This window comes from Meyerozyma guilliermondii, genomic scaffold (assembly GCF_000149425.1).
Source record: "Meyerozyma guilliermondii ATCC 6260 scaffold_2 genomic scaffold, whole genome shotgun sequence".
NCBI lineage: Eukaryota > Fungi > Ascomycota > Pichiomycetes > Serinales > Debaryomycetaceae > Meyerozyma > Meyerozyma guilliermondii.
The window spans coordinates 1,631,567-1,658,969 of NW_001809799.1; the positions used below are offsets into that span (position 1 = coordinate 1,631,567).

Here is a 27,403-nt window from a genome sequence, read left to right on the forward strand (position 1 = left end):
TGGGAGCTCATTGCGTTTCTCGCTTATACTGAGGTCAAACGACAATACGATAAGGGATTTCTGCAGATATAACTGAAGTGCTGACGGCGATGAGCTCCTAGCAATGTGGCCACTGGTATTTGTTTACTGGTGACAAATCAGCTTACGAAATACGAAATGGTCAAGCCACCGGCCGTGAAGAGCAGACAGACGACAATAGAGTTTCTGCCTGACAACAGAACTCCGAAGCTATAGCCTCTTGAAGCTTTCTATGTCGGAGTTTTTGATACAAATGACTCAATTGCTGCTCTTCACAAAACTGTGATATTGTTAAGGCAAATTTGAAGGAAATCTTTCTTCAATGATAAAGTGCTTCGACAATAAAGCACTAGATGCGAAGGTTTGTTGTTTTGAAGCAATTGATTGAAAAGTATCCACTGTAGTTACTCAATTGGATGTAATGTAACTAGGACCTGAAGTCGGATGAACGTCGATTTTTGACGACCTGTACTTCTCAGTTCCTTACAATAGTCAAGAGATCAACAGTATCGCCAATGCGCCAATGGTATCATAGTTCAATAATTAATTGAAGCGAACACCTTGTAAGACTCCAGCAAAGTTCAGGTTGATCACTGACATACTTTTAGGCAAAAATCTATAAAATATAGGAAAGATAACCACAGTTAATCACATACAATCAATTCTCTACGTTTTGCAACTTTCTCATTTTTGTCTAACAATGCCAATTTGCAGCCTTCCACCCCACTTTTGGTGCCGTTCGACTGCGAAATTTTTATTCCCTCACTTAATCACTAAGAAATGTCATACTATGAAGCTTTGCCTACGGGTTTAAAGCCAATTCATTATGACTTGTTGATTAGTGACATTGATTTAGACAACGATACATTCAAAGGATCCACAAATGTTCATCTCATTGCTAAGGAGGAGACTTCAGAAGTGTATTTGAATTATAGAGAATTGCTGATCTCCGAATCCGAAATCCATGTTGAGGTAGATGGAAGTAGAGTGAGCGTTTCTGGAGTTGAGTTTAATGAAAAGAAAGAATACTTTGTTGTCAAACTTTCTCAATCTATACCCAAAGATGCTGAAGTTGTCGTTACTGTCGTGTACCATGGAGTGCTTCAAACTAATATGACTGGTCTCTACAGATCAACATATGTTTTAAATGGGGAGAAAAAGGTCATGATTTCTACTCAGTTTGAGGCTACGGATGCCAGAAAAGCTTTCCCTTGTATGGACGAACCAGCATTGAAGGCTACATTCACCGTTGATTTGATAATATTTGACGAGTGGATGGCTTTGGGAAATATGCCAGTAGACAAAGAACTGACAACCGAAGGTTCAGGATCCAGGCGAGTGAAGTTTCAGAAGACTCCTATAATGTCAACCTATTTGCTTGCTTGGGCGTGTGGTGAGTTTGAGTATATTGAATCTTTCACTTCCGATCTCTATCACGACGACAAACCCTTACCAGTTCGGATTTATACCACTAAAGGCTATAAGAAAGAGGCTGAGTATGCTTCCATCATTACTCCAAAGATTGTTGACTACTTTTCCCGCATTTTTGAGGTCAAATATCCACTTCCAAAACTTGATTTGATTGCCGTTCATTCGTATTCACACAATGCCATGGAAAACTGGGGATTAATCACCTACAGATCAACAGCCTTATTATACTCTGAGGAAAAGTCAGACCCATCTTACAAGAAGAAGGTCACTTATGTCGTTGCGCACGAATTAGCCCACCAGTGGTTTGGTAACCTTGTCACAATGCAATGGTGGGATGAATTATGGCTCAACGAGGGCTTCGCAACATGGGTTGGTTACAATGCGGTTGATTACTTGTTCCCAGAATGGAGCATTTTTAACGACTTTGTTTCTGAATCCTTGCAGCAAGCTCTTGACCTTGATGGTTTGAGAAATTCACATCCAATCCAGGTGCCTGTCGTCGATGCCTTAGACATTGATGCCTTATTCGATAAAATCTCATACCAGAAGGGTGCGTCTACAATCCTTATGATATCCAACTTCTTGGGTGAAAGCACGTTTTTGAAAGGAGTTGCAGCCTATTTGAACAATAACAAGTTCAGTAATGCCACATCTGATGATCTCTGGAATGCAATCGAGAAAGTCTCTGGGAAACCAGTGAAGAAGATGATGGATAACTGGATCAAGAAAATTGGTTTTCCAGTTATCAATGTTGACGTTGACACGAATACTGGTTCGTTGATTCTTAAACAGTCTAGGTTTTTGAATGGTGGAGATGTGAAGGCTGAAGAAGATCAAACTACCTGGTGGATACCTCTTAATATTGTGGGTTCTGTGGATTCAGGTGCTTCAGACTTCTCCGGAAGAAATTTCACGATCAATAAATTCAGCCCTGGCCACGGAGCTTTCAAGCTCAACAGAAACACTACTGGTGTTTACCGTGTCAACTACTCTCCCTCTGTTTTGGAAACCAACATCTTACCGCATTTTGACAAGTTTTCAGCAACGGACAAGGTGGGTATTATCGCTGATACCGTATCCATCGCTATTTCTGGCGACAAGTATACGACCACTGTTACGTTTCTTCAACTCATAAAGTCTGTTGTGGAAGCCGACCAATTTGGGGAAGATTTTGTTGTGTGGCTGGAACTTGGTGTTAGATTGCAAAGCTTGAGTATTGTCTTTCCTTCATTAAGTTATTCGTGGGCGGCTTTTGCAAGAAGCATTTACACTAAGTTGGCGCTTAAACTCTTGAACTCTCTGATTGATGCTTCCGAGTTTTTGAAACTGAAACTCAAAACGTTGATTTTAACCGCCTCGGGTGTTTCTGGTGTCAAGGAGGTTGAAGACTATGCGTTCGAATTATTTGAACAGTGGAAAGCTGGCAAACAATTGGATCCTTCTCTTAGATCATTTGTGTGGTCTACGGTATGTGCTTCATCGAAAGTCAACGAGGAGATTTTCGAAACCATAATGAAAGAAGTCAGGAGCCCTTCATCCTTGGACTCCAGAGAGATAGCTCTTGGGTCGCTTGGTAATTTGAGTAGTGTCGAGCTTGCCAACCGGGTGATGAATTTTGTCTTAGATCCGGAAACCATCCCCACAATGGATGCTCAATTTTTGTGCCAATCTCTTTCGGTCAATCCCAAGACGAAGGACATATTCTTGACCTTTTTCAAGAACAACTACGATGCTCTTTACGGCCTTTTGTCAACAAACATGGTCTTTTTGAATGGATTTGTCAAAACCACCTTGAGCAATTACCTGACGACCGAACAATTGTCGGAAATCGAGCTGATCTTCATTGGAAGGTCTGTTCATGGATTTGACAGATCATTAGAGCAGGTGCGTGATAATGTCAAGATCAATATTACGTGGGTAGAACGGGACGAACAGCCAGTGGCCAACTGGCTTACGAGCAATGGCTATTAGAAATTAGACCAATAATTTATTACATTGTAGTAAAAGTAGCTAGGTTTGTTGCTCAATTATGTACAAAAGTCCACGAGCATTACTAATCTATTCAACCTTGGCTTCATGAATGTTGGCGTATCTTCCTGATGGGTCTGCGTGACATCCCCATTCAGCCTTTGGAATCCATCTCATGACAGTGGTGGCTGCAATGGCAGATTTTTCCTTGAAGATATCGTCGAATTTGCATCTATACCAGTAGGCTTCCTTTGTGGTTGGAATGTCATCGCCCCATTCTGGTTTAGGTGTGGCAAGCTCTTCGTCACTGACAGCAGCTTCTGCGGCATCCTTCAAGCCATCAATCCACGAGTAACCAACACCGTCTGAAAATTGTTCTTTTTGTCTCCACAAAATCTCTTCTGGCAAGTAAGGTTTGACGTCTGGCTCGGAAGAAGTATCAAATGCCTTTCTCAAGGCGTATTTTTCGATCTTGCCCTCCTTAGGTTTTATCAACTTATCCTCAGGGTTGATGTTCATGCAAACCTCGAGGAATTGCTTGTCCAAAAATGGCACTCTAGCCTCCACACCCCAAGCCATAGTAGACTTGTTAGCACGCAAGCAATCAGCGTAATGTAAGTTCTTCACACGCTTAACACATTCCTGGTGAAAATCGCTGGCGTTTGGAGCATTGGCAAAGTAAAGGTATCCGCCAAAAATCTCATCAGATCCTTCTCCAGATAACACCATCTTGACACCTTGAGCCTTGATCTTTCTCGACAACAAGTACATAGGAGTAGATGCTCTGATGGTGGTCACATCGTAGGTTTCAAGGTGGAGAATCACATCGTTAAGAGCGTCCAAACCTTCTTGAAGAGTGAAGGTATGAGAGTGGTGAATGGTACCAATAAAATGAGCCACCTTTTCAGCAGCAATTAAATCCGGAGCACCGGGCAAACCAATGGCAAAAGAGTGCAATCTGTTCCATCCGCTGCTGTGCAAAGAACCAGACTCATCAACACCCGATAATTCCTTGTTGGCGTCGATTCCGTGGCTACTGAAAGACTTGGCTGCCTTTTCAGTTTCACGAGCAGCGATAGAGGCAATCAACGATGAGTCCAAACCACCAGACAAGAGAACTCCATAAGGTACCTCTGCCATCAATCTCTTTCTGACGGCCATTTCAAGAGTTTCTCTGACTTCTTTGTAGTCTACATTCTTTTGTGGCACCTTGGTTTCATCCCACCAAGTTGGTTCAAAGTATCTGGTGAGCTTGTCGGTGTCAGAGTCATAAACATGACCAGGGGGGAAGGCAACAACTTCATCACAGTCTTGCAAGAGACATTTGAGCTCGGAGGCAAAGTATCTGGTTTTTGGGTTTTTGGAGCTTTTACCCATGTACAAGGTGGTGATACCAATAGGGTCTCTAGCAGCCACGATTCTATCCTTCTTCTTGTCGTAGAGCACCCACGCAAACATACCGTCCAAGTACTTTGGAGCATCCACATCGTACTTTTCAAACAAAGGAATGATAGGTTCACAGTCAGATAACGAGTGGAATTTGTAGTCTTTAAATTGATCTCTTAACTGAATATGGTTGTAGATCTCACCATTGACGGCCAAGAAGTAGTTGTCGTCGTCAGACTTGATAGGTTGGGCACCAGAATCCAAACCAACAATAGCCAAACGTTCATGGCAAAGAATGGTGGAGTTTCTAATGACGTTACCAGACCAGTCAGGACCACGATGACGAATCATCTTGGAGTTGCTGAGAGCAGTCTCTTTGTACTTGTCCACTTCGGGCTGCCTGAAAGCAGCGAAAATTCCACACATGTCTTCTGCAAGCTTTTTGGTGGTGGAAAACTTTTATAGCCAAGAAATGAGTCTTTATGGATTATAAATTTTTCAATGAGTCAACGAGCGCGGAAGCTGCAGGCGAGATAAGATCGGAAGACCGGACTGCAGGCAGGAGCAACCGAAATGGGCTGGACAATAAAAGTGTCAAGTGACCATACTGATATAATAAAGAGAGTATGATGTTTCTTATACAGTTCTAGAGATGATCAATTTGTCAAATTGTTCGAATGTCCCATTTTTCGTCCCCTTCACTCCAACCTCTCTGGTCTCTTTGCACCCATTGCACCCAATCCTACCTTTTGTCGCCACAGAGTACACCACCAGTCTAAACTAGACACCATCGTCATGTCATTACAGAAACTTACTGCCGAGCTCTACCAGCTGTATGACCAAGAGGAGTACGAAAAGTGTCAAAAGATCTTAACTCCCATCAAATTGGAATTGATAAAACACAACTTGCTTCTTCCAACTGTCGCTAACAGTGACTCCAAAGACAAGATCAATGACCTCAAGATTGCCGAAAGGATCCTTGAAATCGGCGCGTTGTCGTCGTTGTTGAGCAACAACTACCGCGGCTTTGAAAACTATGTGGCTCAACTCCGTCCGTTTTACTCCAATAAGCAAATCCACGCTAAGCCAGAAAAAAACACCGACCAAACCAAAATCATATCGCTCTACTTGTTGTACTTGTTGTCGCAGGGACTAGTATCCAAGTTCCACGTGGAGTTGGAGCTCATCTATAACTCGAAACAGTACAATGTCGAACAGGATCAATACTTGCTGTTCCCGGTCAACTTGGAGAAACACTTGATGGAAGGCAATTATATCAAGATTTGGAAAGTGCTCAAGAATGACACTAATTTACCATGCAAGGAGTACGGCCATTTTCTTGATACCCTTGTGAATGCTTTGCGCTTCGAGATCGCCAAGTCATTGGAACAAACCTATGAAACCATTCCTATCTCCAACTGTAAAGGTCTTTTATACTTCCCTCAGGAGCAGTCTGACGCCACATTTGAGTCAATAATAAAAGATGACCTCAAGATGACAGGATGGACATTCAAAGATGGTTCCATCACTTTCAAAAACGACGACGACTCCCATAAAGGTAACGTCAATCCAAACTCAATCAACCTTATCAGCAACGTGTTGTCTTACGCAGAAAGAATAGAGTCTATTGTATAGGATAAGAATAGGCATTTTACACTAAATTACTCTAACGATGTAAAGAACCCTTTGTATGCTGTGTCCAAGTCTTCCAAGAATGTGTCTACATCTTGCTGCGACAACTCCTCTGATTCCAGCAAGTTGTTTAATTTTATGAGCCAAGTCACAAGCTTGGACTTCCCTGGAAATTCAATCGTACTTCCGCCGTTTTCGGGCGAATTATGAAGTTCGTTCAAACTGATTACAAGATTGCTCAATAGTGGATGCAATTGATACTTTGTCCTATAGTTGAGCTTTAATGCATCCATGCATGTAATAAAATTGCCAGTGGCCTGAGCAACCATCTTGCCGCCTGCTCTGGTGGGGGTGTTTCTTCCGCTTGTGGATTGCTGTTGCAAGACTGGATTTTTCAGGTGTTCGATTGTAGCTGGCAATCCTACCTTGAGTCGTTTCACTGCCAAAGCGGCATGTAGATCGTATTTGGTGGTAAATGCATCCAAAAATTGGCCATCTTCGGAATCCAATTGTAAATTGGGACGGTTGAAGTGAGTGGATAGAAACTCCTTTTTTTGTCCATCTTCGTCAAAATCCCGTATTATGATTTGAAATTGACTTATAAGTCGTAATGCAGTGCTAGTATATTTCTCCCTATCAGTGATATAATCCTTTAAAAACGAGGTTTCCAAAACTTGCAACGCAGCAATTATGGAGTAAATCTCTGAAAGTGATTCATACACAGTTTTGTGTAGAGCAGACTTGATAAGCGAGTTTCTCGTCACCTCCTGGTGAAACTGGTTGGCATTACGCGCCCCTGGGGTATACGAAGTAGTCGAAGTGGGTGCATACGACGGCAAACTCATATATATTGAACTTTCAAATCAGCCGCGAATTGCAGTCTTGTGCGATAAAGTGTGGAGTCATTGGTCATAAAATTAGTCTATGTAATCTAGTATAATCTTGCCCGTTCTCGAGGCAAATGCTTCTCCATTGTAGCCCAACCGTACCCAGTCTTGCTTTCGGTACCTGTACACGATCGGAGGTGGGGTGAATGGTACTAAAATGTCTATCATCGAACCATAATTAGGACAATTGATTAAAGAGTTGACAACATTAGAACCAAACTTGCGACGGGCTTCGGAGCATTGCTTCATTATCCACTGTAGTAGGTAGTCACTGGAGGCTCGGTCATAGGGACTGACTGTGAGCGGAACCCTCATGTCAAAGTCTTTGCACCCAACAAGCTTCACCTTAAGAACAACTTCAAACCTAATAGAAAAGAGTTTGCCAATCGTGGTGAATCCTTGGATGTGCGTGATAGGTATACCCTCGTCTACTTTACCGATTTCCACCTCTTTCACGAGTTTTGATGTAGCAACGTCTCGTTTAGCTAAAAGTTCATCCAAGTCGTAAGGTTTATATAAGGACAAAAAAGAGCTTTCGACGGGGAAATCTACTTTGAACTGGGTAGGAGTGCCGGTAGAATTTAATATTCCACGATCTTCTTCATCGAAGGTCTTGGTGGTGGTGTACAACTTCATTTCTCTCCTAGGGAGGAAGGCCACCTTCGTGGCATTCCAAGACTTCCTTGATCTGGAACGTAAGCTGTTTCAACTTGATTTTCCTGCGTAGCCTATTATGCAGTTGATTGGTGGAAACCCTGGTGTTCATTATAAACGTATCTTCTGGACCTACCGCTGTATTCGTAAGCTTGATCTCCGCCACCACTTGGTTACCATTAGACGCCTGCGTTTCTGTGAGAGGCTCGTTAAACTGCCGATATATAGGCAATGTGTCATATAATTTTATTGATATTGGAAACGATTCGATAAACGTTACTTCTTTGGCCAGAGTAATGCCACATGCAACCTTGGCCACGAGATAATGCAGAGTCGCAGCTTGGCAATTGGGGAACGCTCCGGATGATACTATGTCTCGTGGAAGTGGGAAGAGTATGGGTACGTCTAAACCCAAAAGACGCTGGCTGAACTCTCCAACTGGTGGACGAAATGCAAACGGATTGTTGTATATTGTGTACTCCTGTTGAGTATCTGTGGAGCCTAGTTTGGCAGGGATTGTGACTTTTTGTACTGTTTTGAGCTCAATTCCCACAGATCTAATGGTGAATGGTACCCCGGCAATCGGTCGGAGTTCTAACACAGTTTCTACGCGAGGCTAGGTTAGCAGAAATTTGACCAATGTCTGGGTTAAATAACTTACAATACTTCTGGGTACTCCAGGGCATCCATGGACCACGCTAGCGTAATCTGCGCGTAAGCTGGCCACCACAGGAGGCGTTGAGGGCTTTGTGGGGGCCATGTCAATACGCTAGACGTTTAATTATCTGCAGGCGACTTCAAAAATAGTTGTACCGCAGTGTCTCTTATGCAGGCAGAAGCTACCTTTTAAACCAATCTAGGTACAATGCTCCATTTCGCCTTATACTCGGTTCCGAAACGTTTATAGTACTCGTGAGACTCTCTTGAGCTGATGGATAGGTTTACCGCGACGAAAAGAGCCGCAAGACCGAAATTGACATCGACAAGATTTGGTTGGTTCTTCAATGCTAATGCAGCGACGATAGTATAAATTACAATTTCGTCAAGGTAATGAGCACATGCCACCATCAGAAACAACCCTCTGGTGGGCATGGAGTATTTTTTTAACAGTGCCAAATGCTTGTGATTCAAAAACTGGTCGTAAGCTGTGATTATGTAGACTGTGATGAGAATCGTATCCAGCACTGAAAATTGCAAACCTTTTGAAACTGTCAGGCCCAAGTAGCAGTTGATTGACATAAGACTGTAGAAAACTAGTCCTAAAGTGTAATGAGCGATGTTCATTCGTGAAAGTTGGTTTGGTTTTAAAACGTAGATCGATTCATACAACCGTCGCAATGCTTGAGCAAGTAGTATACATGTGATTATAGTGTAGTTGTTGTGTTTTGCAAGGCTATAGTGGCTGTTCCTTCGAGGAAAGCTCACTATTAGTAGCATGGAAGCACTGAAAAGCACATAAAAGTGCCAGAAAAAGTACTTTGGGACTGTCAAATGCAAGAAACGTTGAAGAAACCAGTTCTCGTTTGCAATAGCTTTTGAGTTATAGCACTTGCCATATTTGAGAAAGTTGTTGAGCGGGGTTACAAACTTGACGATAAGAACCCCACATATTAAACCAACGTAAGCTACCGATATAGCCAATGCTAGCAATTGTAACATAGATTTGTGCGAAGAATAAGAAATTAGAACCGAGGCAGATTTATCAAAAATTTAAATAGAAACTATATTACAATATCGCTATGAGAAATGAAAGTCTATGATACCAGTTTTAACGACCAATGTATTTCTTCTCAAACGGCCTCACGACGTTGAAAGCAATAAATGAGAAGGCAAATGCCAATTCAAACCCAATATCACCACCAAAGTCTCCAATCTTCTTGGCTATAGGACCAGCGTACCACACTTGGTTCATTCCCACCACAGCACCAGCGACACCGCAACAGAAACCAAATACTCCAGCAATTCCAACTGGGTAAGAGGTTTTAAGATGAAAGTTCTCGTAATCATAGCGAGCAAAGTTACCCTTGTTGTGAATAAAGTGCTCCGACAAAGACATAGCCTCGTATATGGCAAGGTAGTAACCGATCAAGTTCATAAAGTTGTCCATAACTTCTTCAAAGTTATAGTAGGCAGGAATACAGATTGCAAGGGTAACAAAGTTACCAGCGATGGTCCAAAGAACTCTTGGAATTTTCGCAAGAGGCGACCACAAAGCCTGGGCAGACAACGCAATGGTGTACATATTAGGAATGTTGTTAGCCACAGTAGAGAGAGCCAACAATACACACAAGAATTGACCGAATCCATGAAGTGAGTTCTCCACGAGAATAGCATACACCAAACCTCCGATAGCCTTGTCTTGGTATAATTCGTCCCACTTCTTGTTGGTAATGGTTCCAGTAGCACAAGCAGCCCCCAAAATCATGGTAAAAAGCAAAGGAAGCAAGAGACCGACAAGAATACTGGCAAAGATCTTAAGTGAGTTGGCATTTCTCTTTTGGTAGACGGTGTAATCACTTGCGTAGGTAGTCCATCCGGTAGCGAAACCATAGACGGCACCACCAAAAGATAACACATTACCTGCGGTTGTTTGTCCACCAGGCATGGTTCCACCAAACTTTGCCTCACTTGTAAATGTGCCAGCTTTGGCCATACGAACAATAATTGCAATAAAGCAAACAATATTGGGAACCCAAGACCATTTCTCGTACATGTGAATAACATGGTAACCAAAGAAAGTAACGAGAATAGTGCAAACGACCAAAATCAAGCATCCTGCCCATGGAGGACAAGCACCATTGTTAACGATGTTTAACAATTGGGCGGAAACCATAATGTTGACAGCACCCCATCCAACACAAGCAATCATATTGATAAAAGCGAAAATACGCATGGCATAATCACCCACCAAAAACTTGGACAAAATCATTTGACGCAATCCCAACTTTGGACCAAACACAGAGAAGAATGCCACGGGAAGGGCACCAAGCAAAGAAAAGAAAATGATCACAAGAACTGCTTGCCAGAATGAAAGTGTAAACACAGTGATACCAAGAGCACCCAAAGAAAACGTGGCAATCACCATATTGGCAGAAAGCCACATGGTAGCAGCATTAGAAATGGAATTTTCTGTCTTTTCTTCATCGGTAACCATTTCAATACCCTTAGTTTCAGCATTAAGCTGAGCAGCAAGTCTATTAAAGATACTGAGTTTCTTAGCAGTTAACTCCGCTTCACCAACAGACGAATCTGTGGTGTCGACGGTATAAGGAACCTTGTCCGCAGCAGCGGATTTCTCTAAATCAGACATCACTCCGAAATCAAACCCTTGGAACGTCGCTGTAATATAGTCAAATTTTCACGCAAGCGGCGTTCACTGCGGCGCTGCATCGCTGCAGCTTATCTACTTTACCCAAACGAGACCGCGGAGCGCCGCGGGGCGCCGCGGATAATTTTTGAAAACGAACAATGGGCTTCGAAAGTGCGGTCCAATTGATGGCAGGAGTATATGCCGCGTCTTAGGTTGTGCCACTCAATTCGAGTCCGGAACCGTTTACGAATACAAATCAGAACTAGCATTGTTAGCCAAAATTTCATGAGCCGTACATCCCTACATCACGATCAAGGCGGCAGTGCGGCGCCGGCGATGAAGCGAAGCCTCTCATATTCGACGGCCAAAGATCAGGACGATAAGCAATGCTCAGTCGGATTGTGCCGATACCCCGCATATTCGATACGAGAGAATTGCCCGGCCGGTGATTTGGGCGGAGGATAAGGATGGATGGTTCTGTGCACCGATATGAGTCTTGACGTATCAGGAGCGCGGCATGTTGCCGTGTAGTGGTGCAGGAGAGGGAAATGTGCAGGTGAAACGACAGAGATAGATGTAGGAACTGGAACCAGGCAAGTAGAGGAGCACAAGGCAAGTGGAGCACGATAACGAGGCACAATGACAACTTTTAATCTGGAGGTATAGTAGTATTATAGTCTATTTAGTGCCGAAGTAAGCGCCGAGAATGACTGCAATAATAATCACAATAATAAGACAAATGATAAAACACCAGAGCCTCTTTCTTCTAGCCTTTTTAGCACTGACCACCGCCTTGTTGGTGTGGCCCACACCCTGCTCAATATCGTGCTGGGCGGCTCCGATCTGCTCGTCAATTTGTTGAATAGGCTGGTCCTGTTCGATAACCAACTCCTCCATGTCATGGAATAACTGGGTCAATTCGGCCATGGTACGTTCCAATTTCAATAATTCACGATGTCTAATTTGCACCTCGTTCAACACAGTTCTTGCCTCTCCACGTCTGTTGGATTGCATCAACGCCTGCTGGAAATACTGCTGACCATTTCCATCTTCCACCACAGCCTTTACCTCGGCATCCGAAGCTTCAGGTTTAACAATACGGTATTGACGTTCTGCCTGGACCTTGGTTTGCTCACGGTTGTTTGCCTCTGTCATACGGTAATCCTGAATAAGCTCCAAAAACCGCTTTCGGCACGTCTCCGCCTGGTCCATCTTGGTTTGGTCTCGAGCAGTGGCCGCCTGGGTCTGCACGTTTTTTATACGGTTTTTCAAATCTAACTGCAAAGATTGAGCCTCGGAGATTAACGCGTCGATCTGCTGCGAGCTGTAATCGCTGTCCTCTTCATTCAAGTCCAATTCTTGGAGGAGGTTTCTTTGTTTGTTGGAAATTAAATTGATTAAGTTACCATATTGGTCTAACGAGTTGTTGATATCCTGAATTTCGTTCATAAACGACACAAAGTCATCGTCCCCGGAAGACGAGTACTTGTTGACGTTCTGCAACTCATAAGAGTTGTAGGGGTTGCTCATACTAAAACCCTCCGTACGTTCCTCGCGCTGTCAAACACAAATGGAAAAATGGCAGTGCGGGTTACGTGCAGGTGACGAGATTTAAAAGTGTCGCCTCGTGTAAGCCTCTGGGGTTGTCTGCAGGTGCACTTTTGCTCATTGATGCCACTGGAATCTGTGATACAAGCAGCAGGTCACGATGGATGTGAAGTTTCGGGGGCTGTGTTTATAAAATCGACGACAGAACAGGAAGTGCAGTTTTACCGAGATGCTTTAGTAGGAGATTCCCAATTGGATGGTACAATACTCCTGCACTGGATGCCAGTAATGATGGGGACTTTGACTCCGGGAAATTTGCATGGAATTGAAGGAGCCGAGAAGCCGGTATTAGGTCTGGATGTGACAGATCATATCAATTCAAGCGTTAGCAATGAAAAAGTCAAAATTGTGTTACAAAATCTTTACCATGGATTCTCGCATCCTAGCATATTAGATATCAAGCTCGGCAAGGTTCTTACAGATAATACTGTTACCCCAGAAAAGGCACATCGACTAGCAAAGGTCAGCAGTACCACCACGAGCGGTAGCTTGGGATTTAGGATCTGTGGGATGAAATTGTGGGGAAAAGATGTTGAGGAGTTACCGCAGATATACCCTAATATGAAGGACCATATCACCAATGATAACGATTATTTGTCTTTTGACAAGTTTTTTGGCCGCTCACTAACCGATTCGACTATGGAGCAGGCAATGCATGTCTTTTTTTCTGCTATTCCGGCAAAGCATAGACTGAAAGTCATCAATCGATTTCATCAAAGACTACAACTCCTATACAATTGTTTGCTAGATGCAGAGGTGAGAATCTTTTCTGGTTCATTGCTATTCATATACGAAAGTGATCCTCATCGCTGGACTTTGGTTGAAAATTATGATGAAGCAGACCCTCTTTTGTATGGTCTTCCTGATGACAGCGACGAAGAAGACACTTCGGAGCAAAATGATGCACCGCTCAGTAAGCTCAACATGATAGATTTTGCCCATGCTACGCACACAAAAGGTAAGGGCTACGACGAAAACATAGTGGATGCTGTGGAAAACTTAATAGATTTATTCGATCGCATATTGCAATAAGCTACTTTACATTCAATTCAAGATCTTGGTGATCTTACCAATGGCAATCGTAGTACCTTGGTCTCTCAATGTGAATCTTCCCAACTGGTTGTAGTCAACATAAGTCTCCGCACATACAGGCTCGTTGGTTTCCAACACAGCAATGATCTTCATTCCTTTCTTGGCAAATGCTGGTGGCTTTTTCGACTTTCTATTAGTACCCTTCTCCAATTTGTGTTTCAATTCGACAAACTTAACCTCCTCAATGGCTGTATGCAAGTGCATCACACATGAAAAACCGTTGGAGAGAATCGATTTTAACTCCACAATGGCAATTTGTGCTTCGAATTTGGTAACTGTCTTGACGGGGTTATTTGGGGAAGTCAACACATATCCTTGTGCCAAATCTTCTTCTTCAACACCCTTGATTCTGAGTCTCACTTGTTCACCACAGTAAGCAGCGTCACATTCCAGTTCGGTTTCATTATAGATCGTAACCACTTCTACCGATGTCTTGTTAGGCATCAATAACAAGCTTTCATTTTTCTTGATATGACCAGATTCAATCTTACCTTCAACCACAGTTCCCAAATCTTTCATCTTACCTGAAATAGGAAGCATGAATGGGCCGTTTATACGACGATCAGCCGTCTTCATGTTGTCCAAGTATTCCAACAACGATGGTCCAGTATACCATGGACAATCCTTCAGGTTGACACGATCTTTCAAGCCTGCTCCCGTGTATCCAGAAACTGGCATGAAAACAATGTCTTCCTTGCTGTAGCCTATTCCCTTCAAGAAAGCACCCAATTTGGTAGTACAGTCTTTATAACGGTCTTCAGACCAGCCGACGGTAGGATCGTCCATCTTATTAACGACAACAACAATCTTGTTCACACCTTGAGTCTTTGCTAAGAGAGCATGCTCTCTAGTTTGACCACCCTTTTCGAATCCGGTTTCGTACTCACCCTTTCTGGCAGAAATAACCAAAATACCAACGTCAGCTTGAGAAGCACCACCAATCATTTCGGAAACGTACAGCTTATGGCCGGGAGCATCCAAGATGGTATATCTTCTCTTTTCGGTCTCAAAATATGCTTTTCCCACTTCGATCGTCTTACCATCGTTTCTTTCTTCTTTGTTGGTGTCCATAACCCACGACAAGTACCAACCTTGTCTACCAGCGTCCTTGGCTTCTCTCTCATACTTTTCCACAGTTCTCTTGTCAACAGAGCCAGTCAAGTAAAGAATGTTACCTCCCATGGTGGATTTACCTGCGTCCACATGTCCCATAAAGATAATTGAAAGATGCTCTTTTCCACCGAATAAGTCTTTAACGACATCGGCATCGATATGCAGTTCCTGCTGTTTAGCAAGAGCGTCAGCACTGGCAGCGGCAGCGGCAGCAGCCTCTCTGGCTACTTTGGCCTCTTTGACCTTGGTAGCTGGTTTGCTTTCTGGAACAGGCGTAGACTCTTTAGACTTTGAAGCAGCAGCTGCAACTGGTGCAGCAGCTACGGCAGCAGCTACAGCTGGAGCAGATGCGGTTTCGTCTTTCTTGGGTTCCTCCTTCTTAGATTCTTCTTTCTTGGGCTCTTCCTTTTCCTCTTTCACGAGTTCATCCTTCTTTTCAGGTGCTTTCTTGGCGTTGGCCAACTTGATTCCGGACGATGAAGCCAACTTTAATGTACGCTTTGGCTTGTTCAAGGAAGCTTGAGAAGCTTGGCTTTGTTTTTGAAAATCAGCCAAAGACATTCCTTGTGGTTGAGCAGGCTGCTGAGCTGAATAACTGGCATACTGGTCGTACTGGTTGTAGCCACTGTTAGCCTGATTATAGTATCCCTGTCCTTGGGCACTATTGTATCCCTGATAACCTTGGTATCCCTGGTACCCCTGGTATCCTTGTGCTTGGTATCCGCCTTGAGCCTGATATCCTTGGTACCCTTGAGGTTGGTATTGTTGGTAGCCTTGAGGTACGAATGATGATGCGCCAGCATTGAAAGAATTCTGGGCATTTTGGCGTCTATCTGCTCCTCCCTGGCCACCAAGGGATGTGTTCTGAAGGTCTTGCGACAATTTATCTTGGTCGTAGTTCTGTTGATCGGCCATAATGATCCTTCTTTGATGGAAGCAAAACCGCACGAGTTCTCTACAAAAATTTTCATATGGTGTACCGATGTGTTGATACAACATCAAAATAGAGGACATAAAGTATCTAGTTATTTGAGTGTAGGGAGGTCCAATGCAGTAGACATTCACTCTGCAGCATCTGTACTGCTTTCATTTGCAGGGGCCCAAATTTGTAGGCTTTTTGGTGGATATTAGCATCACAAGTGCACCTATTGGCGATATAAGTGTCTGGGGAAGATGGGCAATTGAAAACGCCATACATGGGCGATATTATGGGGAGATCCATAAATCTGACTTGTTCACTTGGTAAGAAGAGCGAAACTGCTGCTGTTTTGATAGCAGCTTCTCGCCATGTCTCATAATACATACCCTTGAGCAGATCAATGTGGTTGAAAAAATGCTTGTACTGTGGAGATTGAAAGAAATCAACACTAACAATCTCCGACTCGGCATCGAAATTGCATGATTTATAAATCCATTCGTTGTTTTCGGTGACTTCGCCGGATTCAATGAGAAAGTTAAAGTTGTTCTTACTTGGAGATGGTTGCATTTCATTGTCTGGATTCTCCACGTATTTCTGGACTTCGTGCAAAAACGAAGGATGCATAGCCATGTTGTCCTTCTGAATCAACAGAAAACCGTATTTGATGTTGTTGTCTTCCATATACTGAAAGACATCGTAATTGACGTCGCATCCTAATTTGGAGCCAACAGGAACCCGCCAATAATACTCGTACGACAGCCAAATGTTATCTAGGTTAAAGAAGTGGCCAGCAGAAAACCTTGTAAAGTGACGGGAGTAGACAGAATTGTATAATCGTCGCCATGGGCTTTTAAGTGGTGTACTATTCCGAAGCTTACGCACTTTCGTCGTATCTGTTCCCTCTGGATACTTGAGAAAATCACCCAAATACTTGAGATCCACAAACATTACCGTGGAACCTCGCACGATTTCCCTAATTGTTTCTCTGTGATTCCGAATTACACTTCTGTAGCTGATTATAACCCAGTCGTTGTTGTACTTTTCATTGAAACGTTCCTGATAACTATGGATGGTTGAAAGGACATAAGGAACCTCAGATCGAGCGGTTACCAACATCACCATGGCACCAGCAGCGGAAACCGTCCATGGTAGCCATACAAAAATTGTAGTAAGATGCCATAGTAAACGCATGAATAAGTATTCGCATCGGTAAACCTCGATTTACGCAGTACCCCAGCCGCGCGATAAGATCTTGCGGTCACTTTCCACTAAAATGCCCCTTTTTGAGGCACACAATTATACGGCCATAACGGTCAAAATCAACCAGCTCTCAGAGGCAAACCGCAATGACGAGATCGATAATCTGATAGAACTTTATATGTCTGACCTCATTGACCTCATAAAGTTGCAGGGCAATGTTGGAGCCTCCGAAGCAGCTAGAGCCATTCGAAAGAATATCAAGTATGGAAAGGACCAGGACACTCAATTGCGTTCTTTGTACATCTTGGAGTTGTTAGTTTTGAATTCGGGCCATAAAATAGGTGCCATCATTGCTCGTGACGACAAGTTGTTGGATGTACTCAAGGGGATATTAAACCACCTGGGCACCACAGGTTCAGGTTCCCATTATTCCAAGGATATCACAGACAAAGTGACAGCACTAGCGCTTGGGTGGAGGACAGAAGTGGCAGAATTGGACGGTTACAAATATTTGGCATCGCTCTACAAGTTCATCCCCAAGTACCTGAAACTGCGTAGCCATCGTACTCACCGTCGTACGGGAAGCAGCAATATATTTGAAACTGCTGAGGACAATGCTGTGCTGTCTCCACGTTCTTCAGGTCGTCAGCGGTCAGTGAGTCCTCCCTCTAGACCTTCAACTCCTCCGCCAAGATTTAAATCACCCCCTCCGCCACGTCCCAAGACATCATCGCCCTATACTGAGGTTGAAGGCTCATCGAAAAAGAAGAAGAAGGAGAAGAAGAAAAGAACAAGAAGAACCAGAAATGGGGTGCGATACGCCGATGCAGAGTACCAGATCCCTCAGATTAACTACAAAGCCGAAGCTCCTAAAATTCGCCAGGTGATTGCTGACTGTCACACTCATACCACGGCGCTCGGCAATATTTTGCTCACTTTGACAGTGTCGCCTCTTGATGATGAGAGGGCAAAATCCGAATTTGACAAGTGCCGTAAAATTCGTCATAAGGTGCTTCGGTACCTTCAATACGTTGGAGCTGGAAGCGAAGAGACGAAAACGAAGGAGGTTCGTGCGATGGATGAGGAGTTCTTGGGAAGTTTGATTATGGCCAATGAACAATTGGTCGATGTGTTTAAAAAGTACGATACTGCTTGTGGTTACACTGAAGAAAACCCTGCACCTCAGGTTCAAGACGATGACTCTGATTCCTTGGAATCCTACTACACTGAAAGCTCAGAAGAGGAAGATGATGATTTGGGTGAAACTTCTTCGACTCAATTTGCTCAATTGAGTTTGTCACTGGAACCATCTGCTTCTCCCCTACAAAGCACTCCAAAAGCTCCACCTCCCAGACCAGCCAAGCCATCCAAGCTCAAATCTTTGGACCGTGTCAGCACAAATGATACCGTTGCTACGACCTCGAGCGATCCGTTTGGTGACAAACACGGCATGTAATACTTTGTCCTATTATAACTACTGTGTAGATTTTACCGCGAAAACTTTCCCCGGAATCAGTGTAGAAAACTATTGGCCCATACATTTGTTGTTGTTGTGCCATGTCGGTGACAGCACACGATACTGCCTCGAATGGTCACCTGGACAGGCGACGTGAGGTCAGAAATGGGCGGTCAAATCGCAATTCTTCCAAAAATAAGAGCTCCAAATATGCACCCATCATCGACCCCAGCGTACCACAAATACCGCCAATCGATGACTTCAAGCTATATAACATCGTGCAGAGTCATACTCAAGAGGAGACTACTGAAGTGGTCGATGCGGTTCTCAACGTCACAAAAAATTTCCAGCAAGACTTGCGAGATGAAATCAGAAAGAAGCTATCCATCGAACAAAGAATACAATACAAGAACATTGAACTTGCCAAACTAGTCCATGCGGTGAAAAAAGCGTCGCTGATGAAACTGCAACGGAACTTTGAAACCTTAGATACCCTGAAGATGCAACATGAAGTTGAACTGCTAGTGACCACTGCGGCCGAGACTTCTCAAAAAGCTCGAAACTTGATCTCCACAGTCAAGAAGCTTCAAACTAAAAGTAGCAAGTATTCTGTCAGTGAGCAAAAGTACCCAAATTTGTACAGACTTGTACATTCAGAGACAAAACAGACACATATACCAACAAAGCAGACCAAGGTTGATAAGAAGGAAAGTCAGAACCAAGACAAAAGTAAAAACCAAGAAGTTCAGGAGCTAAGTGACGGTATCCCAGAGTATCCTGGAGCCTCCATTATCAATGGAACTTCAATGCCTCCAAGGTCTCCCAGTCCCTCACCTTCAGATATGTCTGCCGAGCTGTTTGAACAGTTTCTTTCTCTGAGCATTGCAAAGTATCGAGAACGGCAGCGTAATAGACAGAGGGCCAATGCACTTATCAACAATGAGCTTGACGAGCTTAGTAACGTAAGAGAGGCTTCAAGTTTATCCATCAATCCGGTCAAGCTTCTCTATTCCTCGATATTAGAAAGAGATTCTGGCAACACCACTTTTGGAATCAAATCAACTGCTACATCTGCCCTGACATTTCAGACTTCTCATTTCAAGAAACTCAGAATCAACGGGTCACCTATCACTTCTGCGACATACAAAAATATGACTGTGAAGCCTAAATGTGATTGCGAAAGTAGTGACGGTTCCCCCGCCAAAGCGGCTCTAGAGTCGTTGAGTATTTCGGACGCAGATGCTGGTCATAGCGTGGAATACTCAAGCTCAGATGTAATCTCTGAATCTTCTGACGATGTTTCGGTGAGCAGTGACGAATTTGCATCGCCCACCACTATAAATACCAACCAGTATTATTTGAATCTCAAAAGCGATCTCAGGCGAAAACAGTCGAAACAGTCACTCAGAAAGAGAGCGTCCACGCGGTCTTTTATTCGTGAAAGTACGTCTCCTACCCCTCGTCACAAACCATCGCATCGGACTCTCAAACCTAAAAATTCCATACTCAAGACCAAGTCGAAACCGCAAAAGCCACTGAAAAGGACTCCCAAGCGTTCTATGGGCCCAATTGTACCACCTCATACCGATGAGGGCATCATATCTCTCAACACTGATACAGTTCAAGGCACCATTCTTCAGCTAGAACCAGAAACGAGCGACGACGAGAACGAGGTCCGCACATATCGTGGAATTGACGACACAGATAACCATAGCAGTCGATCCATAGAACGATTACGAGAATACTTGATAATGGAAGAAGGTATTATTGACTCTAGTACAAACTAGTTGATATTACTTCTACAGATGCAAGCGTACCCGACGCTGGAACGGGACTAGAAGATCCAAACATAGAAAAACCACAAGAAGACCAACGCGAAGAACAACAACCACACCCGCCAACTTATTCCTGCTCGTTGGCTCATCACAATCATTTGATTAAACGTGTTTTTCAACGTCACCTTACCCTTCTCCATCGAATTGGTTATATCGTCATTCAACGCAATTCCCTTGTTGATCTCCGAACCCATCCGCACCCCCAAGTTGCGAAGGGCAGCCACTTTTTGTGACATTGATCCCAACTCGTCGTCGTTTTGAGATTCCAACGTCAGCATCATCGACTCATTATATTTGGCAGAGTTTGAAACTGTTTTGTCATAAGGCAGTCCCGACCGCAACGGCGGACTCCCCGTGTTTCTATTTGTCGGCTGCGAGAACAACTGTGTTCTGAGCTCCCGCTGATGTGCTCCGTTCGTCGAATATCGGGAACTCATGTTTGCTAGATGTTGTTCCTGACGCACCATCTTGCATGGTGGCATTGTACGACCTGCATAATCACACCAATGCACCCAGCCTAACCCCAGAGGCTTGCATTTTGGCACAATTGAAGGTGCATTACTAACTGCAATATGACTTCTGAAGGTCAGGTACCACGGTCGCTTTCGAACGTGCGACACATATTGCTCGTACTTTCGGGGAAGGGTGGTGTAGGCAAGTCGTCTGTGACGACGCAAACAGCCATGGCTCTTGTCAACAAGGGTTTCAACGTTGGGGTCTTGGATATCGATTTGACAGGTCCGTCATTGCCTCGAATGTTTGGCGTGGAACTGCATCAGATCCATCAGTCCAGAGCTGGTTGGGTTCCTGTGACTGTCTATCCTCGAACAGAAACGAGAGGATCGCTTTCGCTCATCTCTTTAGGATTTCTTCTCGGTAGTCGCAGCAGTTCTGTGGTATGGAGAGGACCGAAAAAAACAGCCATGATTCGCCAGTTTCTCTCTGATGTTGTTTGGACGGGAACTCTTGACTATTTGATCATAGACACCCCTCCAGGAACTTCGGATGAGCATATCGCCATTGCCGAAGAACTTCGGTGGGCCCAACCTTTAGATGGAGCTATAATAGTAACCACCCCACAGCAGGTTGCAACTGCCGATGTTCGCAAAGAAATCAATTTCTGCAAAAAAGTAGGATTCGAGATTGTTGGTGTGGTGGAAAATATGAGTGGATTTATATGTCCTCATTGCGCAGAATGTACCAATATTTTTCTGTCCGGTGGTGGAGAAGCCCTCAGTAAGCAGTTGGATCTTCCCTACTTGGGCAACATACCTATAGATCCACGGTTTGTGGAGATGGTGGAAACACAATCCGATGAAAATAAGCTCATCGACTTGTATGAGAAATGTGAGTTGAAGCCCATCGTGGAAGGTATGGTGACCAAGGTGTTGGAGCAAAATAAACCGGCCAGAATATAAAGTGCTGTACGAGTTGACGAATTAATAGACGTATATAGATATTCATACTATGAGGTTAAGTTTCTTCCATTGGGTTATTCTTCTTCTCAAATCACCAGCGCTCTGTTGGTAAACGTTGAGTTTCTTGTCCCATTTCATTTTTTCATAATCATCACCATACTTCTCATACAATTTCTGTAGCCACTGGCTTTCTTGCTCTGATGGTTTGCGTTCCTTTTTGATCTTGGCATTCTTTTGGGCGGTTTCTTCGAGCTGCTTAACAACTGTGCTTACTTCTGGTGTGTCTTCGGTCAGCTTTTTCTTCATCGTACCATAGATCACCTGGGTGACCTCGTTTGTCTCTGGGTCTCTGATCAACCGTGCTTCTCCCTCAGGGATCTTTGAAGGATCGGTTGTGTTCTCTATCTCACTCACAGGCACATGTTGTTCCTCCTGTTTCTGGCTGGCCTTGATGACTGGTTTTTCCTGACCACCAACCATCGTCCCGAGTTTAGCTCTTAAACCAAGACGCTTATAATTTTGTTGAAGTGTAAGTGATTTGTCCCAATTTGCAGCAATGATGGGATTGGAATGTATATTAATTTTTGCCTGTCTGTCCTTGAGCCTCCTGGTGTTCTTGCGGACACTCAGGCGGGCCATTTTTCTCTTTCTGACTGAAACCATGTTGCTGAAGAGTGAACCAGTTTGGTGGAAATTTATGAGATGAGGTGTATCTGCAGGAAATTGTGTGTGGGGACGATTTCAAGCAAAATACATTAGGGCCAGGATTGCACAAGCTAGGGTATGCCAAAAGGCTATCGCTGTTGATGCTTTTCGATTTCAGTTACTTTGAGTCGAATGGAAAAGATGTTCGAAAATTTGAAGATTTTCACTTTCGTACAAGATACTACTTTTGCTTTCTCCACTCTTTGGGGGTTCCACTCTTTGGTACTTTGAGACACCATTTTCTGGTAATTACCCTCTTTCGGTATTTGAATCTCCTGGAAAATCACCTCGGCCACCACGACCACCTCGTCCACGTCCCCTTCCTCTACCTCTGCCTCGTCTTCCACGGCCACCACGTTTGCGGAAACCTGGTAAGTTGATCCTCTTTGGACTTATCCTTAATTCTCTTTCATTGAACTTTTTGCCGTGCAATTCCTCGATGGCTCTTTCGGCGGCTTCCGTGGTGTCAAATTCAATGTATGCAAAACCTTTTGACAAACCAGAATACCTATCAAAGAGTATGGTGACTCTTTCTACTGTGCCGACAGCACTGAAAAATTCTTCCAATTGTCCAGGAGTGGAAAGGTATTCAACGTTTCCGACGTAAATGGATCTTTGATCTATTTCTTCTTGCTTTGGCAAATGTTCTCCTCGTCCTTGTTCGGTCCCTTGAGTATTATCTATTGGATGCGACACCTCTTGGTGGCTGAATTGTTCTTGTTCACTCATTATTTACTAAAGGATCAATGTAATGTCTATTCACCAAGCCGGTATGACCAGGTCTAGCTTGGTGCAGGTCACTTCATCAAATTTTCCTGCACAGGCCGCAAGCTAGCTGTGTATTATACCTCTACAAATGCTCTGTAAGTGGTGAACTCGGGCTCGGAAGAGTGAAGATCAACTTCAGCCCCTGGGCCGATAAAGTAAACGTAACCCTTTTTGACTTCTTGCTTGGAACCTTGCACCACAATCGAACCCAGGCCCTTGGTTGCAATGAGAATCGATGGGCCGTTAAACTTATCAAAGTGTTGCAACTGGTTAGCTTCAGTGAACAAGGTTTGTAACACGGCAAACTCTTCAATTGGTGGGTCGTAGAGCACTGACTTAGCATCACCGGAAGACTTGGCAAATGGAAGTAATGGCATTTTCTGTTTCTCGACCGAGTCGTACGAGTAGGTCAACATATCCACCAAATTTTTCACGTCTTTGAATTTGGGGGTAAATCCAGCACGTACCACGTTGTCCGAAGCAGCCATACATTCGATTATATCTCCGTTGATGTATGCGTGGGGGTCCTTTGCTTGCAAGAACATGGCTTCACCTGGTGCAAGAATAACATGGTTCAACAAAAGGCATCCGCAAAAGAGACCGATATCGTTGGGAAACTGCTTATTGAGGCGCTGTATCAATTCTGGCAACTTTGGAGAAATCGCAGTGAACACCTCAGGCTGGGACTTGGTGCGTTCGACCAATTCGGCAGCGCGAGCATTGATGGTGGCATCGTCAGTGTTCATCAATTTGCCAAACACTTTTTGAAGAAGCTTACGGTTCTCTACGTCCTCTTGAGATCCAGCGGTTGCATCTGGGGTAATACCATTGCAAAATTCCTCAACCAACAAATCGCCAATCACAGAAGTCAATTCAGGCACGGTTTTCAATGTCTTGGCGAGCTCGGAAAGTGGCTTGAAACCACAGAAACCTTCGAACAGAGTCACGGCAATGGCCATTTCCGGCTTGTGGTTGTCGTCAGGGTAGTTCTTGGGGTCGTTGGTGTGAAGCTGTTTGGCCAACTGCTTATCAGGATGAGCTTGAATCGATAATACCTTTTCGATTGACAACACCTTGAACAAAAATGGAAGTTGAGCACCAAATTTCTTTACAATTGAGGCATGAAGGTGCTTCGAAGGATCTTCGGTAACCAAGTCCCGCAAAGTCTGGCCGGACTTGCCGCCAGACACAACGGTTGAAGGAACCGATGGATGGGTACCCATCCACAATTCAGCATATGGCTTTTTCTCGTCAATGGTGATAGAAGGGTCTGAGGTGCTTGCAAATTGAGCCACAGCAGAGCTGGAGCCGACTTTGCCCCAATCGTAGTTCTGATATCCACAGTTTATTCTGAAAACTGACATAGCTAGCGAATGATACACAACACGTTGTCAGCGGAGCGCGTTGTCGCGAACTCCGAAAAAAAGGCACCATACAGGAACTCTTACATGCATTCCAATTGTCCTATCTAGCTTAATCTGCCTTAGCACCGATTATGGCACCCAAGGTAGAATTTCCGGCTCTTCTTGCTGATCTCTTTCTCCGTCGTAACGTGTGGATCATACCAAATACGGCAAATAGTACCAAGTATCCTACTATGCCATGCATATGAACATAGTCCATAAACCTCATAATCTTTGGATATGGGCTTCCCACAAGCTTTGTAGTCATTTGAGCCTTAACCTTGACCAATGCAGGGTCTAAAAAGTATCTCAAAGTCTCACTCATGCTTTCTGGGTCCATGTTCATTGGTTGTCCACCGACAAGTTGATCCCAATAGTAGCGTCCATCTCTTTGAACCACGATGGCATGGCCGGGACTATATGAGCGCCCGTTAATGTCTAATCCCAACTTGCGGGCAAAGTCTTTGTTTACGGCGAGGTCGATGAATGTAAAGAGAACATCATCGTCGTCAAAGTATCGAGGTATTTCTCGCTTCATGTCCTTGACCATTTCAAGACTGTCAGCAGAACGTTGCTTCAAACGGTTACTAACGTCGTATTCGTCCTTGTGTGCCTGTTTCATTTTCTCGAAAAAATATTCCTTCTTGGTATGGTGATACTCGTGTGCCATTAAGGACATGGCATAAAGGTAATTGGCGGTAGCACTGGCATCCTCAGAATTGATAAACCCAATAACAACTTTTTGAGTGCCTTTTACGCGCTCATAGGTGGTATTGAAGTAACTGGGTACTAATTCGGGTGTCAATTCTTGGTATAATGGAAATTGATTCCGAGCAACGAATTCTTCAACCTTGGCATAATCTTTCATATCCTCAAGTTGCAAATTTTGATATATGCTGGTTACCAAGGAGTTATCTTTGAAGATGAGAATCGTTGGCTTGGCGGTGAGTGTTGTCGCTAAAAAGTTTGGCTCGTCAAATGAACGTTCGCTGGAGGAAACAACATTGTTGATAAATTGTACAAGGTTCTTACCTTGGTCGTTCACTTGTTGCTCGTAAAGTTTCTTAGGGGAAACTTTTCCAGTGTAAAGGTGTACGTTGAACTTTGAGTCCGTGACGTATTGAAGTAGTTTTGGTAAAATTGTTTTGTCTTCTTCTGTTACAGTGTTCTTATCGTAGTAGAAAACCACTGAGACAACATTGGCCAACGGGTAGTACAGACCCAAAGGTTTGGCAGGAAGGTTACTGCGAAGCTCCATTACGTCGCCAAGTTTGGGAACCGTAAGTATTTCGTACTGAGAGTTCTCAAAAAGACGAGTAGAGAACTTCTTCATAGCTTCAATGGTGAGTTCGCCAGAGTAGTCAAACCTAACAATGCCTGCGGTTTCTGGAAGAAACATGGCAAAATGAGGACGAGCAGACGCTCCACGCTTGGAGAATTCCTTGAGTCCAATTTGTTCACAGAGATCCGGATGGCTCCTGCAATTAAAGTTGGCAGTTCTAACGGTACTTTGAACCAAGTTCAGGAGCCGATCCCACAACTGTTTCCACTCCAAGCACTGAACACACTCACGAGGAAAGAGGTTTTTGCCGGACTTTTCATGCGCATCCCATTCCTTGTCAGTTGTTGGAAAGAAGCCAACAAACACAGCCAGGTCAATAGATCCAGACACAATCTTGATAAGTTCGTCCATCGATACTGTCTTGGATACACTAGGCAAGTCTATTGCTCCAGCGTTATACTCCGCCACGCTATTCTTCATGTATTTTAAGAAATTCTCCTTCGTTCTCATAATTGAACGAGGGAAAGAACCAACGAATTTCAGCTTCCCAGGAATTAATTTACCGTTCTTATCCTTTGCTGGTGTGTAAAGACGCAAGTTGGGGTAGTAAACCACATCTTCACGCTCACACAAGTCACCAGACTCAATACAGTTCACCTGGCGCATTTGGATCTTAAGGTCTTTCATTTCGGCTTGATATTCTTCAACGGTAGCCTCCCAAGTAGGGGCCAATTGCTTACAATGGAGGCAGTACGGTGAGAAAAATTCCACGAAAGAAAGCTGCTTGCTGGTGACGCTATCAAAGTCTTGCATGGTGAGAAGCGGAGGCATCTCGAACCCTTTATGACCCAGCGATGATTCGTCATACTCAACAACGTCAGCCTTAGCATTCCGTTGAGGCTTCTTAGCAGCTTTGGGTGCCTTCTTCGGTGCAGACTTGGCTTTTTCGCCAGCCTGTTTCAGATCCTTCGACACTTTTCCAGGCTTGGCATCTTTTGAAGTATCTTCATCTTTGGGTCTTGCTGGTGCATTCTTTGTATTCTTCGTAGATTTTTCACCAGAAACCTTTTTTGTACTGTCTTCAGCTTTGGAGTCGTCCTTTACGGTTTTCTTAGGTTTTTTGGCGTCTGTTTTTCTAGCTTTGTCAAGTTCATCCGCGGCACCCAAGTCGATGTATTTTTCGTCAGGCGTCTCAGCAGCCTTTTCTAATTGATTCTTTACCGAGGCAGGCGTTGCTATAACTAGAGTAGCCAAGAGAAACGAGAGAAACAAGAGGAGTTGTGGAGAACATAACCTCCGTACTCTCATGATAAGTGTT

General features: G+C 44.0%; 19 protein-coding genes across 19 annotated transcripts; 6 read left to right on the forward strand and 13 right to left on the reverse strand. All coding sequences in view use genetic code 12, as the record gives it.

Annotated features, from left to right (window-relative positions):
* Window positions 1-798: 798 nt before the first annotated feature.
* PGUG_02117 (M1 family metallopeptidase) lies at window positions 799-3,420 on the forward strand (the record flags this gene model as incomplete). The annotated part of the gene is made up of 1 exon (XM_001486396.1): window positions 799-3,420. One exon carries the CDS (start codon window positions 799-801, stop codon window positions 3,418-3,420), a length of 2,622 nt encoding a protein of 873 aa, XP_001486446.2.
* Window positions 3,421-3,507: 87 nt separating this feature from the next.
* Window positions 3,508-5,229, reverse strand: ASN1 (asparagine synthase (glutamine-hydrolyzing) 2; the record flags this gene model as incomplete). The annotated part of the gene is made up of 1 exon (XM_001486397.1): window positions 3,508-5,229. One exon carries the CDS (start codon window positions 5,227-5,229, stop codon window positions 3,508-3,510), a length of 1,722 nt encoding a protein of 573 aa, XP_001486447.1.
* A 369-nt stretch (window positions 5,230-5,598) lies between these two features.
* Window positions 5,599-6,438, forward strand: PGUG_02119 (proteasome regulatory particle lid subunit; the record flags this gene model as incomplete). Its single annotated transcript, XM_001486398.1, has 1 exon — window positions 5,599-6,438. The coding sequence occupies one exon, from the start codon at window positions 5,599-5,601 to the stop codon at window positions 6,436-6,438; it is 840 nt and encodes a 279-aa protein (XP_001486448.2).
* Window positions 6,439-6,464: 26 nt separating this feature from the next.
* On the reverse strand, window positions 6,465-7,280 carry VPS28 (ESCRT-I subunit protein; the record flags this gene model as incomplete). Its single annotated transcript, XM_001486399.1, has 1 exon — window positions 6,465-7,280. One exon carries the CDS (start codon window positions 7,278-7,280, stop codon window positions 6,465-6,467), a length of 816 nt encoding a protein of 271 aa, XP_001486449.2.
* A 72-nt stretch (window positions 7,281-7,352) lies between these two features.
* PGUG_02121 (uncharacterized protein) lies at window positions 7,353-7,958 on the reverse strand (the record flags this gene model as incomplete). Its single annotated transcript, XM_001486400.1, has 1 exon — window positions 7,353-7,958. One exon carries the CDS (start codon window positions 7,956-7,958, stop codon window positions 7,353-7,355), a length of 606 nt encoding a protein of 201 aa, XP_001486450.1.
* An 864-nt stretch (window positions 7,959-8,822) lies between these two features.
* DFG10 (putative polyprenol reductase) lies at window positions 8,823-9,635 on the reverse strand (the record flags this gene model as incomplete). Its single annotated transcript, XM_001486401.1, has 1 exon — window positions 8,823-9,635. One exon carries the CDS (start codon window positions 9,633-9,635, stop codon window positions 8,823-8,825), a length of 813 nt encoding a protein of 270 aa, XP_001486451.2.
* A 109-nt stretch (window positions 9,636-9,744) lies between these two features.
* On the reverse strand, window positions 9,745-11,286 carry PGUG_02123 (cytosine permease; the record flags this gene model as incomplete). Its single annotated transcript, XM_001486402.1, has 1 exon — window positions 9,745-11,286. One exon carries the CDS (start codon window positions 11,284-11,286, stop codon window positions 9,745-9,747), a length of 1,542 nt encoding a protein of 513 aa, XP_001486452.1.
* Window positions 11,287-11,964: 678 nt separating this feature from the next.
* SSO2 (syntaxin) lies at window positions 11,965-12,816 on the reverse strand (the record flags this gene model as incomplete). The annotated part of the gene is made up of 1 exon (XM_001486403.1): window positions 11,965-12,816. The coding sequence occupies one exon, from the start codon at window positions 12,814-12,816 to the stop codon at window positions 11,965-11,967; it is 852 nt and encodes a 283-aa protein (XP_001486453.1).
* A 141-nt stretch (window positions 12,817-12,957) lies between these two features.
* IPK2 (inositol polyphosphate multikinase) lies at window positions 12,958-13,926 on the forward strand (the record flags this gene model as incomplete). The annotated part of the gene is made up of 1 exon (XM_001486404.1): window positions 12,958-13,926. One exon carries the CDS (start codon window positions 12,958-12,960, stop codon window positions 13,924-13,926), a length of 969 nt encoding a protein of 322 aa, XP_001486454.2.
* A 12-nt stretch (window positions 13,927-13,938) lies between these two features.
* SUP35 (translation termination factor GTPase eRF3) lies at window positions 13,939-16,113 on the reverse strand (the record flags this gene model as incomplete). Its single annotated transcript, XM_001486405.1, has 1 exon — window positions 13,939-16,113. One exon carries the CDS (start codon window positions 16,111-16,113, stop codon window positions 13,939-13,941), a length of 2,175 nt encoding a protein of 724 aa, XP_001486455.2.
* Window positions 16,114-16,120: 7 nt separating this feature from the next.
* On the reverse strand, window positions 16,121-17,209 carry PGUG_02127 (uncharacterized protein; the record flags this gene model as incomplete). The annotated part of the gene is made up of 1 exon (XM_001486406.1): window positions 16,121-17,209. The coding sequence occupies one exon, from the start codon at window positions 17,207-17,209 to the stop codon at window positions 16,121-16,123; it is 1,089 nt and encodes a 362-aa protein (XP_001486456.2).
* Window positions 17,210-17,291: 82 nt separating this feature from the next.
* PGUG_02128 (uncharacterized protein) lies at window positions 17,292-18,674 on the forward strand (the record flags this gene model as incomplete). The annotated part of the gene is made up of 1 exon (XM_001486407.1): window positions 17,292-18,674. The coding sequence occupies one exon, from the start codon at window positions 17,292-17,294 to the stop codon at window positions 18,672-18,674; it is 1,383 nt and encodes a 460-aa protein (XP_001486457.2).
* A 101-nt stretch (window positions 18,675-18,775) lies between these two features.
* Window positions 18,776-20,461, forward strand: PGUG_02129 (uncharacterized protein; the record flags this gene model as incomplete). The annotated part of the gene is made up of 1 exon (XM_001486408.1): window positions 18,776-20,461. The coding sequence occupies one exon, from the start codon at window positions 18,776-18,778 to the stop codon at window positions 20,459-20,461; it is 1,686 nt and encodes a 561-aa protein (XP_001486458.2).
* A 47-nt stretch (window positions 20,462-20,508) lies between these two features.
* On the reverse strand, window positions 20,509-20,991 carry PGUG_02130 (uncharacterized protein; the record flags this gene model as incomplete). Its single annotated transcript, XM_001486409.1, has 1 exon — window positions 20,509-20,991. The coding sequence occupies one exon, from the start codon at window positions 20,989-20,991 to the stop codon at window positions 20,509-20,511; it is 483 nt and encodes a 160-aa protein (XP_001486459.2).
* Window positions 20,992-21,081: 90 nt separating this feature from the next.
* PGUG_02131 (iron-sulfur cluster assembly protein) lies at window positions 21,082-21,927 on the forward strand (the record flags this gene model as incomplete). Its single annotated transcript, XM_001486410.1, has 1 exon — window positions 21,082-21,927. The coding sequence occupies one exon, from the start codon at window positions 21,082-21,084 to the stop codon at window positions 21,925-21,927; it is 846 nt and encodes a 281-aa protein (XP_001486460.2).
* A 42-nt stretch (window positions 21,928-21,969) lies between these two features.
* PGUG_02132 (uncharacterized protein) lies at window positions 21,970-22,590 on the reverse strand (the record flags this gene model as incomplete). The annotated part of the gene is made up of 1 exon (XM_001486411.1): window positions 21,970-22,590. One exon carries the CDS (start codon window positions 22,588-22,590, stop codon window positions 21,970-21,972), a length of 621 nt encoding a protein of 206 aa, XP_001486461.2.
* Window positions 22,591-22,881: 291 nt separating this feature from the next.
* On the reverse strand, window positions 22,882-23,361 carry PGUG_02133 (uncharacterized protein; the record flags this gene model as incomplete). Its single annotated transcript, XM_001486412.1, has 1 exon — window positions 22,882-23,361. The coding sequence occupies one exon, from the start codon at window positions 23,359-23,361 to the stop codon at window positions 22,882-22,884; it is 480 nt and encodes a 159-aa protein (XP_001486462.1).
* Window positions 23,362-23,474: 113 nt separating this feature from the next.
* On the reverse strand, window positions 23,475-24,764 carry PMI1 (mannose-6-phosphate isomerase; the record flags this gene model as incomplete). The annotated part of the gene is made up of 1 exon (XM_001486413.1): window positions 23,475-24,764. One exon carries the CDS (start codon window positions 24,762-24,764, stop codon window positions 23,475-23,477), a length of 1,290 nt encoding a protein of 429 aa, XP_001486463.2.
* A 109-nt stretch (window positions 24,765-24,873) lies between these two features.
* On the reverse strand, window positions 24,874-27,393 carry PGUG_02135 (protein disulfide isomerase; the record flags this gene model as incomplete). Its single annotated transcript, XM_001486414.1, has 1 exon — window positions 24,874-27,393. The coding sequence occupies one exon, from the start codon at window positions 27,391-27,393 to the stop codon at window positions 24,874-24,876; it is 2,520 nt and encodes an 839-aa protein (XP_001486464.2).
* Between the last annotated feature and the right edge of the window lie 10 nt (window positions 27,394-27,403).